Here is a 17451-nt window from a genome sequence, read left to right as displayed (position 1 = left end):
GCGCGGCCTTAGTGTTGGGGGTGTGGCCTGGCTGGAGTCCAGGCTGAGGCTGCCATTCACCTCACTGCATGCACATGGGTCTGCTTCATGATGTGTGGCTTATGGATCTTTTTCTTTGACATTGCTGCAGCTTGGAGCTATGACGTGCTCCCTGTCCTTGCCTGCACTCACAGCAGTCTAGTTGGACTGAGCGGCATCTAAATTGTCTTTTTGGGTCACAGTATCCAAACCTAGATTATGAAAAAACTGCAAAAAAACAAAGTCTATATAGATTTATTTTGTTTTTTTGCAGTTTTCATAAGATATAATAAAATATTTACAAAAATGTGAGGGGTGTACTCACCTTTATGAGATACTGTGTGTGTGTGTGTGTGTGTATATACATACATACACACACAGTATCTCATAAAAGTGAGTACACCCCTCACATTTTTGTAAATATTTTATTATATCTTATGAAAAAACTGCAAAAAACGAAATAAATCTATATAGATGTCTTTTTTTTAATTTCAATCTTAGTTTTATTGAAAAGTTATTTAGACAAATAACACATATACATACATTAATGGTATTATCATACCATCAAAACATCTTACAAATACATTATACAAACTAACATAAACTTAAACAAAAACAACAAACAACCACAAGGGGGGGAGGGGGAGATGGCATTTTTTAAATTTTTATTTTACATAGACTTCCTATATTGAAACCTTATTAGATCATATTTATTCTAGTTTCGGCTAAACCCTCTAGTTTCCTGTTGATTCCCTGAAGGCCCTCCAGGGGGCCCATATGTGCTGACATTTTTCAAGCATGTCCAATTCATGTGCCAGGAGGGTCTCCATCTTCTCAATATAGTCCATTTCCACTACCCATTCATTCACTGATGGGGATTGTATTGATCGCCAATGGCGCAGAATAACCAGTCTCGCAGCTATCACCCAATGCCTAAGCAGACCCTTTTTGATATTTTTATATGAGCCTGGTAAGATGGACAGTTGGGTAATTTGAGGTGTATTGGGGATTAACTCCCCTGTAACTATAGTATTCAACTGCATAATACTATCCCAGAATTTACAAATTTGAGAGCATTCCCACCATATGTGTATCAACGAGCCTTTGGCAGAATGACATTGCCAACATTTATCCGATACTTCTGGCAATATATGCTGTAAGGATGTTGAGCATCGATACCAGCGAGAAACAAGCTTATAGCTTGTCTCTTGGGCTTTAGTTGTCAATGACAAACAGTGTGTGAGGGTGAAAGACTTCTCCTACTCTTCTGCTCCAATTTGCACAATAAGATCACATGCCCATTTATTTGTAAATTCTGCGTGCTCAGGGTGATTTTTTTTCAATAAGAATCTTATATATTGCTGATAAAACGTGTTTTGGTCTAGTGCTTTGCACCAAGATGGACTCAAAGATTTAAACCTCCCTCAAAAATTTGTTTAAGGGAATAGAGGACAAAAAAGACAATAGTTGCTGATATTCCATCCATTGCCTAAATGAAGGCTATTGTGTGGGCAATATGGGTGGAAGTTTTCCCTGACAAAGAATTTGATTCACTGTTCGGTGAGACTCCTTATTCCACGTAAGAAAATGTATCCGGTCTACTGCAGGTGGAAATTGTGGGTTGCCAAATAAGTGTGTCATTGGTCCTATTTGTGAAGAGAGCCCTAGACGCAGAATCATTTTGTGCCAAAGGCTCAATAAATGAGACGTAAGAAAGGGTAGAGAAGAGGATGTATCTCGATGAATACCTGAAGAAGATAGATCTAACTAAGGGAGTGCCCGAAGGTCAGATTGATTCAACCCTGTTCTATTGCTACCCATTGTTTAATATCCGAGTGATGGAACCAATTCACTAATCTAGTAATTACTGCCGCAACATAGTAGTAATAAAGATCCAGTGCACCCGCTCCTCCCTTCGTTTTGGGTAATGTTAACATTTTCCAATTTAATCTAGATCTCTTGTTCCCCCAGATAAACTTGACAAAGGCAGATTGTAAAATAGAGAAAAAAGATCTGGGGATAGAAACAGGGATAGTTTAAAAAAGATATATGTCCATTTTCAATATGTTAATCCTCCCAAACCAGGAATATAAATTTCGGTCATGTTTTTTTAGATCTTGTAAAGTACGTTGCATTAGAGGGATATAGTTAGCCGAATATAAATGAGTCGGATCTGTGGGTATATTAATTCCTTTTTTCTTTTTTTTGCAGTTTTTTCATAATCTATGTTTAGATACTGTGACCCAAAGAGAATATATATATATATATATATATATATATATATATATATATACACACACACACACACACACACACACACACACACACACACACACACACACACACAGTGTCCCATAAAAGTGGGTACACCCCTCACATTTTTGGAAATATTTTATTATCTTTTCATGTGACAACACTGAAGAAATGACACTTTGCTACAATGTAAAGTAGTGAGTGTACAGCTTGTATAGCAGTGTAAATTTGCTGTCCCCTCAAAATAACACACAGCCAATAATGTCTAAACCGCTGGCAACAAAAGTGAGTACACCCCTAAGTGAAAATGTCCAAATTGGGCCCAAAGTGTCAATATTTTGTGTGGCCACTGTAATGACACCCCGAGTTTGAAAGGGGTTAAAGCCGTTTTAGACATTCCATTTCCGAACACAAAGGCAGCTACCGAACACTTCAATCACCCGAACAAGAAATCCATACGAATAATTCTCCCCCAAGTATGAGATGAGGCTCTGTATTGAGGTTCAAACAGGAATGAATTTTTATTGAAAGGCATACAAGTCTTATATACAGTAAAAAGAGGTGGTGTATACCTCCTGCTCATATTACTCTGAAAATACACCTGTGACCAGAAACCTAATTAACATGAGCTCATTAAATAATCCTTTAGACAGCCTAGGTGACCCAGAGACATGACCTTTAGGACAGACTTGTCCTCGAGCCTCACACATTAGTATGAACACACAAGCTAATTACAATTAACAATACAAACAGTGATCTCCCCCCTCCTCAGCCTAGTAGGCAACAAACTATAGTTTGAGTAGACTGTCCGGCTCCTACCCAGTTCTAGCTCAACTAACATGTTCTCTCACCTAACATGTTGAGTTCAGAATCAAACAAACCAAGAATAGCCTTTACATATATCCTAGGAGATATTGTGGATAAATATTACTGTCCCATTTTAAGTAATCCAATCATATTCTCAGGGTTCATTATTTTCTTGGTCACCCTGCGCCCAACAGTGACTCCCGTCACAGCCACCATTATTTTTCAGCACTGCCTTAACCCCTTGGGCATGGAGATCAACAGATACTCAATAGAGTTTAGGTCTGGAGACATGCTTGGCTAGTCCATCACCTTTACCCTCAGCAAGGCAGTGGTCGTGTTTTTGGGGTCGTTATCATGTTGGAATACTGCCTTGCGGCCCAGTTTATGAAGGGTGGGGATCATGCTCTGCTTCAATGTGTCAATGTTGGCATTCATGGTTCCCGCAGTGAACTGTAGCTCCCCAGTGCCAGCAGCACTCATGCAGCGCCAGACCATGACACTCCCACCACCATGCTTGACTGTAGGCAAGACACACTTGTCTTTGTACTCCTTACCTGGTTGCCGCCCCACACGCTTGACACCATCTGAACCAAATTAGTTTATCTTGGTCTCATCAGACCACAGGACATGGTTCCAGTAATCCATGTCCTTAGTCTACTTGTCTTCAGCAAACTGCTGGCTTTCTTGTGCATCATCTTTAGAAGAGGCTTCCTTCTGGGACGACAGCCATGCAGACCAATTTGATGCAGCGTGCGGCGTATGGTCTAAGAACTGACAGGCTGACCCCCTCCATCCCTTCAACCTCTGCAGCAGCAATGCTGGAAGCACTCATACATCTATTTCCAAAAACAACCTCTGGATATGATGCTGAGCACTCCACTTCTTTGGTCGACCATGGCGAGGCCTGGTCTGAGTGGAACCTGTCCTGTCATACTGCTGTATGGTCTTGGCCACCATGCTGCAGCTCCGTTTCAGGGTCTTGGCAATCTTCCTATAGCCTAAGCCAGGGATATGTAATTAGTGGACCTCCAGCTGTTGCAGAACTACAATTCCCATGAGGCATAGCAAGACTCTGAGAGCCACAAGCATAACACCCAGAGGCAGAGGCATGATGGGTCTTGTAGTTTAGCAACAGCTGGAGGTCCGCTAATTGCATATCCCTAGCCTAAGCCATCTTTATGTAGAGCAACAATTCATTTTTTCAGATCCTCAGAGCTCTTTGCCATGAGGTGCCATGTTGAACTTCCAGTGGTCAGTATGTGAGAGTGATAACACAAAATTTACCACACCTGCTCCCCATTTACACCTGAGACCTTGTAACACTAACGAGTCACATGACACCGGGGGGGGGAATGGCTAGTTGGGCCCAATTTGGACATTTTTTACTTAGGGGTGTACTCGCTTATGTTGCCAGCGGTTTAGACATTAATGGCGGTGTGAGTTATATTGAGGGGACAGCAAATTTACACTGCTATACAAGCTGTACACTCAATACTTTACATTGTAGCAGTGTCCTTTCTTCAGTGTTGTCACATGAAAAGATATAATAAATTATTTACAAAAATGTGAAGGGTGTACTCACTTTTGTGAGATACTGTGTGTTTGTGTGTGTATGTATGTATGTATGTGTGTGTATATATATATATATATATATATATATATATATGATAAAATATAATATATATTTACAGTATACATTTAAGCTTTTTTCCAGGTTTCGCAATATCTGGATCTGGAGTTTGAAGACTTTGGAGAGATTTGAGTGGGAAGAAGTCTCCAATCCTGAGTCTAGGTCTTGGCAGGGACAGCAGTGTGCAGGTGTTCAGTCTTGGTCCTGACAGGTGTTCCCCCTGGAGTCCTTGGATCTGCAAGGAAGCAGCTAGAGTGTGCACGGTGCACACTGTTCTGTCACAGACTCCAAGCCTGGGGGCCAAAGCAGCAGGGAGCTGTAAGAAAGAGAGCTGAGATAGGTACAGTGTTGGCACATGAACACAAGGCCTGATCAGCAGTGCTGTTAGAGAGAATATTTTTTTAATTTCATGTCAATGGTGGAAATCCCTTAAAGGGAATCAGTGTATTTTGTTGGGCTTTTCTTCCTGTTTAGATAAAAGTGGACCAACAAGCCCTTAAATGGCATATCTGGCGTGGACTGTACCCACTGGTGAGCATTAAACTTGAGCGAACACTCCTATTGCGTGCCCCCGGGCGTGTGCACCGCGGCAATCGGAATGACGCTTGTCCCTCGGGCACGGCGCATCCCCGATCAGGGTAAACAGCCAATTAAATTGTCTGTTTACCACGTGATCGGCTATGTCCAATCACAGCTGGTCACAAGTATAAACATTGTGGCGGTTTCCTGGGATCTCTCCTTCTCTCTCCTCACACACCGATCGTGTGAGGAGAGATCTGAGATCTGTGAGTGTTACAATTTACTGTGTTATTACTGTCTGCAAAATACTGCCCCCCCCCAATAAAGAGAACCTGTCGCACAGAACATCTGGATCTGTAACAGCCCATCTGTCACACAGGCCGCCACCAGTACTGCCATCAGTACCCCCATCAGTACCGCCATCCATACCATCTGACTCTCACACACCTCTCACTCCTACCTTCCTGATGCCCTGGCAAACCCCTTATGGTTGCCTGCCAACTCAGGATCCGCTGTAATCCTCCCTTTCACCGCACAGCCAGGTGTGCAGCCCAACACTTAAAATTTTTCACAATTGGACTATTATTATTTTCTTTTCCCCGAAGATTTGCTGCAGTACATGGTGGACCAAACAAATCTCTATGCAGAGTAATTTATTGCTGCCAACCCCAATTCGTCCTACGCCCGTATGTTCCATTGTTTTTGGGCCTTACTTCTAATATGGGGCTTACAAAGAAAAACTAACTGCGTGCCTACTGGTCCACCAACCCCATCCACCACATGCCCTTATATTCTGCTGTCATGTCCAGGACATGCTATGATATGATTATGCGTTTCCTACATTTCAACGACAATTCACAGTTCCCTCGCCAAGATCATCCCAACCACGATAAATTGTATAAGATTCGCCCCTAATAAATTCTTTTACCAAACGATTTTCTGAAGTGTTTATCCCCGACCAAAATATTTGTGTAGACGAATCCCTTATCCACTTTACTGGCCGGCTGCAGTTCAAGCAGTATATCCCAAGTAAGAGAGCCAGGTATGGGTTGAAACTGAACAAATTGTGTGATTGAGCCACTGGATATGTGTACACCTTCCAGATTTATGAAGGCAAAGACTCCCAGCTCCAGCCCCTTGAGTGCCCCACATATATAAGAACCAGTGGTAAAATAGTCTGGGACCTTGCATACCCCCTGTTCAAAAAAGGATACCACTTATATGTAGACAATTTACTACAGCAGCTTGCCCCTTTTCTGTCACCTGTATCGTAAACAAACAATGGCCTGCGGTACCTTACGAGAAAATAGGAAGTGCTTCCCACAGAGTTTACTATCAAATCGGCTACAAAATGGGAATCTGCATTCTTGAGGAATGAGGAGGTGTTGGCCATGAAGTGGTGGGACAAGAAAGATGTTCACATGATGACTACCATCCACAATGACACCTTGGAGATTCAGAGAAGACATGGCCCCCTAGTAAAGCCTGAATGTGTCCATGACTAGAATCTATATATGGGGGGGTGGATGTAAATGATCAGATGCTACAACCATATTTGTCAACCCACAAGTCCCATTATTGGTATAAGAAAGTTGCATTTCATCTGTTTCATATGGCCCTGTTTAATTTGTCTGCTATCAAAAATCACCCAACCCATCACCTACCTCAAATATATTGAAGACATTGTCACTGCCCTGATTTACCAGCAAGGACCCACCCCAGGAAGCATTCGCTCTGCTAATGTGAGTCGACTTCATGAGCAACATTTTCCCTATAACATTCCCCCCTGCGGAATCCGTAAGAAGATGCCAAAAGATATGTCGTGTATGCAGCAGTGGAGGAGTTAGAAGAGATACCAGCTATTATTGTCCCCAATGTCTCTCCCAATCTGGCCTGTGTATCGGTGATTGCTTCAGAAATTTTCACACATCCATCAGATATTAGTTCCCCGTTTTAACCACGTTCATGACTTCCACGTGCACTGACCTCAGTCTGTTAATTGACAGTGTTTTTACCTGCCACTTGGACTGATCTTTGGCCCTTCTACTTTAGTACACAGGGGTCTCACATTTGTGAGGGGCTTCAGAATAGCGTTCTGAGTAGAGAAAATCAGTTTTTGGTTTTCTGTGTTCCCAGATAAGGGTCTGGTTGCCCAGAGGCTTCAAAGAGATTTGAGTGGGAGAAGCTTCTACCCCTGTCCCCCTGGCCCTTAGCTTGATGGTCCTTCCTGCTGCCTGGACCAATACATTGGCTGTGCTAACCATATCGCTGCCTATAATGACCCAGGACTTTATGGACTATGTTTCTTCTTGCTGCCTGGACCAATACTTTGGCTGTGTTGACCATATCTCTGCCTGCTGCCTCTACTAACTATGGACAGTATTTCTACCTGGACATATCTGCCAATGCTTTGGCTATGCTGACCGTATCTCTGCCTGTACTAACTATGGACAGTATTCTTGCCTGCTGCCTGGACCATTGCTTTTGCTGTCGCTGACCACATCTCTGCCTGCTGCCTGGACCGATGCTCTCCTCTGTGGACCACTGCACTACTAAAACCACAGGTAATCTTTTGTTATTTGGTATGTACATGCTATATGTTAGAAATATGCTGGGACTTCAAAAATGTGATTGGTAGTCAGGAAATTATATATGTAATTTATGCTCCGAGTCCTAGAATGCCAGGAGATGCTACTTGGATGTTGGGCCTCTGTAAATCTCCAGGCTGTGTAAAAGTTTCACACATGTGGTATCGCTATACTCAGGAGCAGCCGAATGTATTTTAGGGTGTCATTTTTGCTATACTCAGGAGTAGCAGAATGTATTTTAGGGTATCATTTTTGCTATGTACATGCTATGTGTTGGAAATATCTTATAAATGGACAACTTTGTGTAAAGTTTCTTCTTTTTTTTCCCCCACGTTTTCCTAAAACTTCTGGAAAAAAAACTGTTCAAAAGACTCATTATGCCTCATAGATTATACGTTGGGGTTTTTGCTTTCCAAAATGCGGTCATTTTTTGGGCGTTTCCAATGTCCTGGTGCTCCAGGGCCTTAAAGTGTAATAGGTGGTTGAAAAATGAGATGTGTAATTTATGTTCATAGAATGCCTGGAGGTGCTACTTGGATGTTGGGCCTCTGTATGTGGCCAGGCTGTGTAAAAGTCTCACATGTGGTATCGCCATACTCAGGAGGAGTAGCAGAATGTATTTTGGGGTGTAGTTGCAAGTATGCTGTGTTCAAGTAATAACCTGTCAATGCAATAAGTTTGTGTAAAAGAAAAAGAATTGTGGGAAAAAATTGCAACTTCAAAAAACTCACCATGCCTCTTACTAAATACCGTGGACTTTCCAAAAAAGGGGTATTTTTACTCTCCTGGATTGTTAGTGTCTCAAGAAATGAGATATGCTTTCAGTACATCAGGTGTGATCAATTTTCAGTAATTTGCCCCATAACTTGTAGACTCTATAACTTTCACAGAGACTAAATAATATCCACTAATTTGGGTTATTTTTACCAAAGATATGTAGCAGTATACATTTTGGCTCAAATTTATGAAGAAAAATTACTTTGCAAAATTTTCCAATAGAAACTGAAAAAAAGTGTTTTTTTTTTTCGAAATGTTCGCTTATATCGCAAAAAATAGAAAACCCAGGGGATAGATTTATGGCTTTTTTATTTACTAGTAATGGCGGCGATCTGCAATATTTTTTTTTTTATCGGGACAGCGACATTATGGCGGACACATTGGACACTTTTGACACATTTTTGAATCCATTGACAATTCTACAGCGATCAATGCTCTAAAAATGCACTGATTACTGTGTAACTGGCAGAGAAGGGGTTAACTGTGTTCCCTGAATGTGTGTTCTAACTGTGGGGGAGGGGACTGACTATAGAAGATGACAGATCGTAGTTCCTTGTTGTCTACCTCCTGGGAATGTCAACACTTTTTTTTTATAGAAGAAAAAGTGTGTGTGTGTGTGTGTGTATACAGGCATGTTATGGCCATCGGGACTACCGGGAGTTTCCCAGTGGGCCGATGGCTCAGTGGGCCGGTTCAGCACTGCTGTAATGCCTATAACTTGCAGGGGCAGCGCCAGGTGAGTGCTTAATCTCCCCCCAAATTTCACATAACACCCCCATTAGCAGCCACCTCAGGTGCCTCAGGAAGATATTTACTGTTTGTAGCCCGGGTCTCCTAGTACCAGCGGCGCGCCATACTCAGGAGTAGCAGAATGTATTTTGTGGTGTATTTGCAATTATGCATATGCTGTGTTCAAGAAATAACCCGTCAAGGTGATAAGTTTGTGTAAAAAAAAAAAAAAAAAAAAAGTCTGTTTTCACAAGAATTGTGGGAAAAAATTACAACTTCAAAAAACTCACCATGCCTCTTACTAAATACCTTGGACTTTCCAAAAAAGGGGTATTTTTACTTTCCTGGATTGTTAGTGTCTCAAGAAATGCGATATGCCTTCAGTATATTAGGTGTGATCAATTTTCAGTGATTTGCACCATAACTTGTAGACTCTATAACTTTCACAGAGACTAAATAATATCCACTATTTTGGGTTATTTTTACCAAAGATATGTAGCAGTATACATTTTGGCTCATATTTATGAAGAAAAATTACTTATTTGCAAAATTTTCCAATAGAAACTGAAAAAAAAGTGTTTTTTTTTTTTTCAAAATTTTCGCTTATATCGCAAAAAAAAAAAACCCAGGGGATAGATTTATGTTTTTTTCCTTTACTAGTAATGGCGGCGATCTGCAATATTTTTTTTTTTTTTTTTTTTATCGGACAGCGACATTATGACCGACACATCGGAAAACTTTTGACACATTTTTTAATCCATTGACAATTATACAACGATCAATGCTCTAAAGATGCACTGATTACTGTGTAAATGTCACTGGCAGGGAAGGGGTTAACTGTGTTTCCTGACTATGTGTTCTAACTGTGGGGGAGGGGACTGACTATAGAAGATGACAGATCGTGGTTCCTTGTTGTCTACCTCCTGGGAATGTCAACACTTTTTTTTATAGAAGAAAAATTGTGTGTGTGTATACAGGCATGTTATGGCCATCGGGACTACCGGGAGTTTCCCGGTGGGCCGATGGCTCAGTGGGCTGGTTCAGCACTGCTGTACTGCCTATAACTTGCAGGGGCAGCGCCAGGTGGGTGCTTAAGCTCCCCCAAAATTTCACATAGCACCCCCATTAGCAGCCACCTCAGGTGCCTCAGGAAGATATTTACTGTTTGTAGCCCGGGTCTCTACTACCAGCGGTGCGCCCCCCCCTGAGTGTCTAGAGATCGGCAAACAGCATGTCAGATGCAGGGTGAGATCTCATTCATGTGCAGCATAGGGAGGGAGGGATCTTGGAATCACCTGCTCAGTCTTATCCAATCATGCTGTGCCTGTGCTACATCCGCTCCCAATTCCCCTGCCGTCTTGTTTTGATTTCAGACAGCTCCAGAGGAAGAAGAAGCCAAACCCCTCAGCTTTCTAACTCCCATATGAGTTTTTTTTTTTTTTTTTAATGTATACTTTATGGAGGGGAGAACCAAGTTGTGCAGCAGCCTGGACAGTGATAGGTTTGTGGTTTAGTGCAGGTAGTGTTCTCCATAGGGGGAGAGGACAAGAGGAAAACATGCTCTTATAAGTTATGTATGTTGTAATTGCCAGGTTGTTAGCATCAGAAGGACATAACACACAGACCTCATACAATGATTTATATCAGCAAAAATCATGTTTATTACAGAGACTTCTGTGATGGGGAGAAAATAATCTATGAGGTCTGTGTGTTCTGTCACTTTTCTGTCTCTGCTAGCTCCATCTTTAACCCTTATGGCTCATTCACACTATTTTTGCCCTCTGAAGAGCAATCAACATTTAGATTGCTCTTTAGAGAACATCAGCTAGGTGGTGAGAAGGTGTTGTATCACCTCCTTCCCATCTGCTTTATCTCCTTGAACCCCACACTAGTGCACCACAACTGTGTGCATTGCAGAGCAGCCCTATTCACTTAAATGGGTTGTGTTCAGTGGGTGGAAGCATCTGCCAAAAACCACAGGTTCCTGCCATGACAAAAACCATGAAGACCACAGCATGTGAACACCTCCAGCTGCTGCCTATGCAGCTTAAAGGGTAGCAGGTGGGGGTGGTAAATATGTGGCTCAACTATAGTGTTTTACAGCCACCTAACCACTAGTGTGAATGAGCCCTAACATTGCTGATGTTGTGTCACAATAGATCTCAATATAAGTAAAGTGAACTTTCCCTCTCCCTCCTCATGGTACCATAAAGGTTTTTTTTCCTAATCTGATAAATATATATGCCACCAATCAATGTAAGGGCTCATTTACATTTTGCAGTAAGGGGGCAAAAAAGCAGGCATTTGAGCCATGGTTTTATTGCCATCTGAACCACTGGCCATGATCCCTGCAGAGCCTGGACCAACTCTATGACATCAGCCGACAGCGGGCTTTAGCGAAGGAGCTGAAGCAGTGACGCCCAGAGTGGTGTGTACTTTGTGGATTGTCTGTGGTGTAAGCCTATTATTGGTAGGAGACCTCTGTGGAGTCTCTCATAATTTAGAGTTAGGACTACAGAAAACACTGGAGTGCCTTGATGGGGCTCTGCAACTTACACATATATTTGCAAATGTGTGCAAACTAAACCCATGTGTTTAACGCATACTGTTAGACAGGATAATTTGGTTGGTTGAAGGCTGGTCAGTAAGTTTAGCCCTCCCACTTCACGCAGTGATGTGAGAAGGAGGAGAAAAATACAGAGGAGAATAAGTGAAATAATAAAAGAGGTGAGTGAGGCGTTAGAGTATATTTTCAGTTAACACATTTTCATACAAAAAGACAGTGGAGTAAAGGAGGTTTGGGGTTAGGGACTTTCAGGAAGCTATGGCCTGGTAAGGTCAAATTTTTCCATCCCTAGGGACTTTAAATGACATCATGGCCTGGTGAGGTCATAGATATCCATCCCATTGACGTATAGAGGAAGAGGTTAATTAACAAATAGTCAATTAACAAGTCCCACCCTCCTTGTTAATTAACTCTTTGCTAATTAACCTCATCCTCAAAAAGACAGTGGAATGTTTTTACTTATACTCAATTGCGTATAGTTTATATACTGTTTTTGTGCGTGTTTGCAAAATTAAAGTGGGCCGATCTGGATGAAGTCCAGGGCCAAATTTTTGTCTCAGTCCAGCCCTGTGTGTGTGTGTATATATATATATATATATATATATATATATATATATATATATATTATACAGTGGGGTCGGAAAGTATTCTATATTGCTATATTGCAGCCAATTGCTAAAATCATTTAAGTTCATTTTTTTTCCTCATTAATGTACACACAGCACCCCATATTGACAGAAAACACAGAATTGTTGATATTTTTGCAGATTTATTAAAAAAGAAGCCATGAGTCTTTTTGGGAAAGATGCAACAAGTTTTTCACACAGTGGATTTGGTAATCCTCTGCCATTCCTCCTTGCAGATCCTCTCCAGTGCTGTCAGGTTGGATGGTAAACGTTGGAGGACAGCCATTTTTAGGTCTCTCCAGAGATGCTCAATTGGGTTTAAGTCAGGGCTCTGGCTGGGCCATTCAAGAACAGTCACGGAGTTGTTGTGAAGCCACTCCTTCGTTATTTTAGCTGTGTGCTTAGGGTCCTTGTCTTGTTGGAAGATAAACCTTCAGCCCAGTCTGAGGTCCTGAGCACTCTGGAGAAGGTTTTCTTCCAGGATATCCCTGTACTTGGCCGCATTCATCTTTCCCTCGATTACAACCAGTCGTCCTGTCCCTGCAGCTGAAAAACACCCCCACAGCATAATGCTGCCACCACCATGCTTCACTGTTGGGACTATATCGAACAGGTGATGAGTAGTGCCTGGTTTTCGCCACACATACCGCTTAGAATTAAGGCCAAAAACTTCTATCTTGGTCTCATCAGACCAGAGAATCTTATTTCTCACCATCTTGGAGTCCTTCAGGTGTTTTTTAGCAAACTCCATGCGGACTTTCATGTGTCTTGCACGGAGGAGAGGCTTCTGTGGGGCCACTCTGCCATAAAGCCTCGACTGGTGGAGGGCTGCAGTGATGGTTGTCTTTCTACAACTTTCTCCAATCTCCTGAGTGCATCTCTGGAGGTCAACCACAGTGAATTTTGGGTTCTTCTTTACCTCTCTCACCAAGGCTCTTCTCCCCCAATAGCTCAATTTGGCTGGACGGCCAGCTCTAGGAAGGGTTCTGGTTGTCCCAAATGTCTTCCATTTAAGGATTATGAAGGACACTGTGTTCTTAGGAACCTTAAGTGCAGCAGAAATTGTTTTGTAACCTTGGCCAGATCTGTGCCTTGCCACAATTCTGTCTCAGAGCTCTTCAGGCAGTTCCTTTGACCTCATGATTCTCATTTGCTCTGACATGCACTGTGAGCTGTAAGGTCTTTTATAGACAGGCGTGTGGCTTTCATAATCAAGTCCAATCAGTATAATCAAACACAGCTGGACTCAAATGAAGGTGTAGAACCTCTCAAGGATGATCAGAAGAAATGGACAGCACTTGAGTTAAATATATGAGTGTCACAGCAAAAGGTCTGAATACTTAGGACCTTGTGATATTTCAGTTTTTCTTTTTTAATAAATCTGCAAATATGTCAACAATTCTGTGTTTTTCTGTCAATATGGGGTGCTGTGTGTACATTAATGAGGAAAAAAAAAAATGAACGTAAATGATTTTAGCAAATGGCTGCAATATAACAGAGTGAAAAATTTAAGGGGGTCTGAATACTTTCCGTCCCAACTGTAAATATATAATATAATTAGAGCTGCACGATTAATCGTTAAGAATCGCTGTCGCAATTTTTTTCCCCATTGTGATCTTGACAAAGTATTTCCCGATTCTTTCTCTGCAGAGAATTCTCTCTGCTCTGCTGAAGCCGACAGCCATCAAAAGAAAGGGAAAAAAAAGGGGCAGTCTGCCAAGAATCGCAACATTCTTTAGCAGTGGAACTTAAGTATAAACATTGTAACGATTTAAATTTTAGATCAAAGGAATACACTTTGGTGTGTAAATAAGGGACGTTGAACCACTTAAACACTAAACCTTTTTCTGACATTTGTTGGTTTCAAGTTAAAATCATTTTTTTTTTGCTAGAAAATTACTTAGAACCCCCAAATATTATATATATATATATTTTTGTAGAGACCCTAGAGAATAAAATGGTGGTTGTTGCAATATTCTATGTCACACTGTATTTGCGTAGCAGTCGTTCAAATGCAATTTTTTGGGAAAAAATTACACTTTAATGAATTAAAAAAAAAAAACTAACCAGTAAAGTAAGCCCAATTTTTTTGTATAATGTGAAAGATTTTACGCCGCGAGTCTCGTGATCTTTTTATTCTAAGCAAAAAAAATTGTGATTCTCATTTTGGCCAGAATCGTGCAGCTCCTTTATATATAGTACTTTGTATGTCTAATAAGAATATTGTTTTTATACTAATAAAATTAATTTTTCACATTTGTGCAGTTTAATCTGAAATATGATCTATTTTATTTAGGTTCAATATCTGTTCTTGGGTCAGAAGATGCCACTACATGTCACATTATAGTGCTCAGGCACACAGGTATAGTATAGAGCAAGTAAAGATATTTAAGCCTTATACTGCTAGAGCCTTTTTGCATTGTTTGCACATACTGTATTAAAAATCATTTTAGGCCTGAAGATTACGTAAAACCCCCCAAAATATCTTTTCTGAAAGCAGACACCCTAGAGAACAAATTGGTGGTGGTTCCAATTTTTTATGTTGCACCATATTAGGGCTCTTTCACACGGGGCGGATCAGTGATGATCCGCCCCGTGAACACCCGCTGGCTCAGCGGGGATCGCTCCGCCGATCCCCGCTGAGCAGAAAGATGACAGGTCCATCGCTGCACGCTGTGCAGCAACGGACCTGTCAGAGCGCCGCTCTCCCCTATGGGGGATCGGATGATGACGGACCGTAGTGTCCGTCGACACCCGATCCGATCCGAAAACGGATGGAAAAGTAGGTTTTTCCTCCGTTACACTTTTCGGATCGGAGCGGCGTCGGATGTCAGCGGACATGTCACCGCTGACATCCGACGCTCCATAGGGATACATGTATGTCCGTTTTTCATCCGAAAACGGAAGGATGAAAAACGGACATACGGATCCCCAGTGTGAAAGAGCCCTTAGAGTTACGATTTATGAAACACAACATTTCTGTAAAGAATACGCTAAAGTTAAAGTGGTTGTAAACTATCAACTTGTAAAACAACCCATTCAGTTTGAAATTTTTTTGATTGCAATCCCTCTGTTGTCAGCTGCGTAAGAGCTGGGGAGGAGCAGCAATAGTACACTGAGCTTCCCAGTGAAAGGCTGTGCAGGAGGAGGGGGCATGTCAGGACAAGTCTGATCATTGGAGCACAGCAGGCTAAGTTCCCAGCACAGCTAGAGAACTGACCATGGTGCGTTCTGCTCAGTGTGGTCACTTTTTAATAGGAAAGCAGAGGGACTGACAGTAATTCCAGGAATTTCACACAAAGAAAGTAATGCAAAGAGATCAGAATACTTTTTTTTTATACAAGTACATGGTACAGCAGGCACATATCAAGAATATGAAATGTTGGGGTAACAAACACTTTAATTTTAGGGCACATAAATGCAATAAATTACCTAATTATTTGGTAAGATATAAAAGATGAGGGTGCGCTGAGTAAATAGATACCCAACATTCCATTCCATATACAAAAAATTGCAGTGCTATTATGCAGCTCCCAACACACCTGACAATCAACAAATGGAGTGCAAAAGCCCTCTTTAAGGTATATAACAAGACCATCCACAGAGTGTTAAGTGCAAACCTCCTCCAAAAGCAAAATCATTTCAGAAAAAGCCACTGATAGGAATAGCTATAGTGGATATCAAAAGTCTACACACCCCTGTTTAAAATGTCAGGTTTCTGTGATGTAAAAATAAAGAGACAAAGATAAATAATTTTAGAACTTTTTCCACCTTTAATGTGACCTACAAACTGTACAACTCAGTTGAACAACAAACTGAAATCATTTAGGTGGAGGGAAGTAGAAATAAAAAAAATAAAATAATATGATTGCGTAAGTGTGCATACCCTTAAACTAATACATTGTTGAAGCACCTTTTGATTTTATTTCAGCACTCAGTCTTTTTGGGTATGAGTCTATCGACATGTCACATCTTGACTTGGCAATATTTGCCAACTCTTCTTTGTAAAAACACTCCAAATCTGTCAGATTGCGAGGGCATCTCCTGTGCACAGCACTCTTCAGATCACTCCGCAGATTTTCAATCAAATTCAGGTATGGGCTCTGGCAGGGCCATTCCAAATCTTTAATCTTCGCTTGAAGGTTTTGTGCCAATATTGACTGGCATTTGGAACTGTTCATAATTCCCTCTGCCTTGACTAAGGTCCCTGTTCCAGCTGAAGAAAAACAGCCCCAAACCATGACTCTGCCACCATCATGCTTCACTCTGGGTATGGTGTTCTTATGGTGATGTGCAGTGTTGTTTTTGCGCCAAACATATCTTTTGGAACTATGGCCAAAAAGTTCAACCTCGGTTTCATCAGACCATAACACATTTTCCCACATGCTTTTGGGAGACTTTAGATGGGTTTTTGCAAAAAATTTAGCTGGGCTTGGATGTTTTTCTTCCTATGGAAAGGCTTCCATCTTGCCACTCTACCCCAGACATATAAAGAATACAGCAGATTGTTGTCACATGTATCACGCAGCAAGTACTTGCCAGATTTTCCTGCAGCTCCTTTAATGTTGCTGTAGGCCTCTTGGCAGCCTCCCTGACCAGTTTTCTTCTTGTCTTTTCATCAATTTTGGAGGGACGTCCAGTTCTTGGTAATGTTACTGTTGTGCCATATTTTCTCTGCTTGATGATGACTGTCTTCACTGTGTTCATGGTATATCTAATGCCTTGGAAATTCTTTTGTACCCTTCTCCTGACTGATACCTTTTAACAATGAGATCCCTCTGATGCTTTGGAACCATGGCTTTTGCTGTAGGATGTGACTAAGAAAATGTCAGGAAAGACCTACTAGAACAGCTGAACTTTATTTGGGGTTAATCAGACTCCTATTTAACATGAGTTTGAATGTGATTGCTTAATTCTCAACGCAGCTACATCCTCAGT

At 41.5% G+C, this 17451-nt stretch overlaps 1 protein-coding gene across 3 annotated transcripts in view; it reads left to right on the top strand.

The window, feature by feature from the left end:
- Positions 1-17451, top strand: part of NTAN1 (N-terminal asparagine amidase) — a 1046973-nt gene that overhangs the window by 389192 nt on the left and 640330 nt on the right. For 2 of the 3 annotated variants that reach the window (XM_073591177.1, XM_073591176.1), the window contains one exon: positions 14810-14875. The exons of the other annotated variant lie outside the window; for it this stretch is intronic. In XM_073591177.1, coding sequence (XP_073447278.1) covers positions 14810-14875 — 66 coding nt within the window. The remainder of the gene's footprint in view (positions 1-14809; positions 14876-17451) is intronic. 3 annotated transcript variants of the gene reach the window in all.

Source organism: Aquarana catesbeiana, linkage group LG06 (assembly GCF_042186555.1).
Source record: "Aquarana catesbeiana isolate 2022-GZ linkage group LG06, ASM4218655v1, whole genome shotgun sequence".
In the NCBI taxonomy this organism is placed as follows: Eukaryota; Metazoa; Chordata; class Amphibia; order Anura; family Ranidae; genus Aquarana; species Aquarana catesbeiana.
The sequence above is the reverse complement of the archived record's forward strand: the minus strand, read 5'-3'. Positions and strand labels throughout refer to the sequence as shown.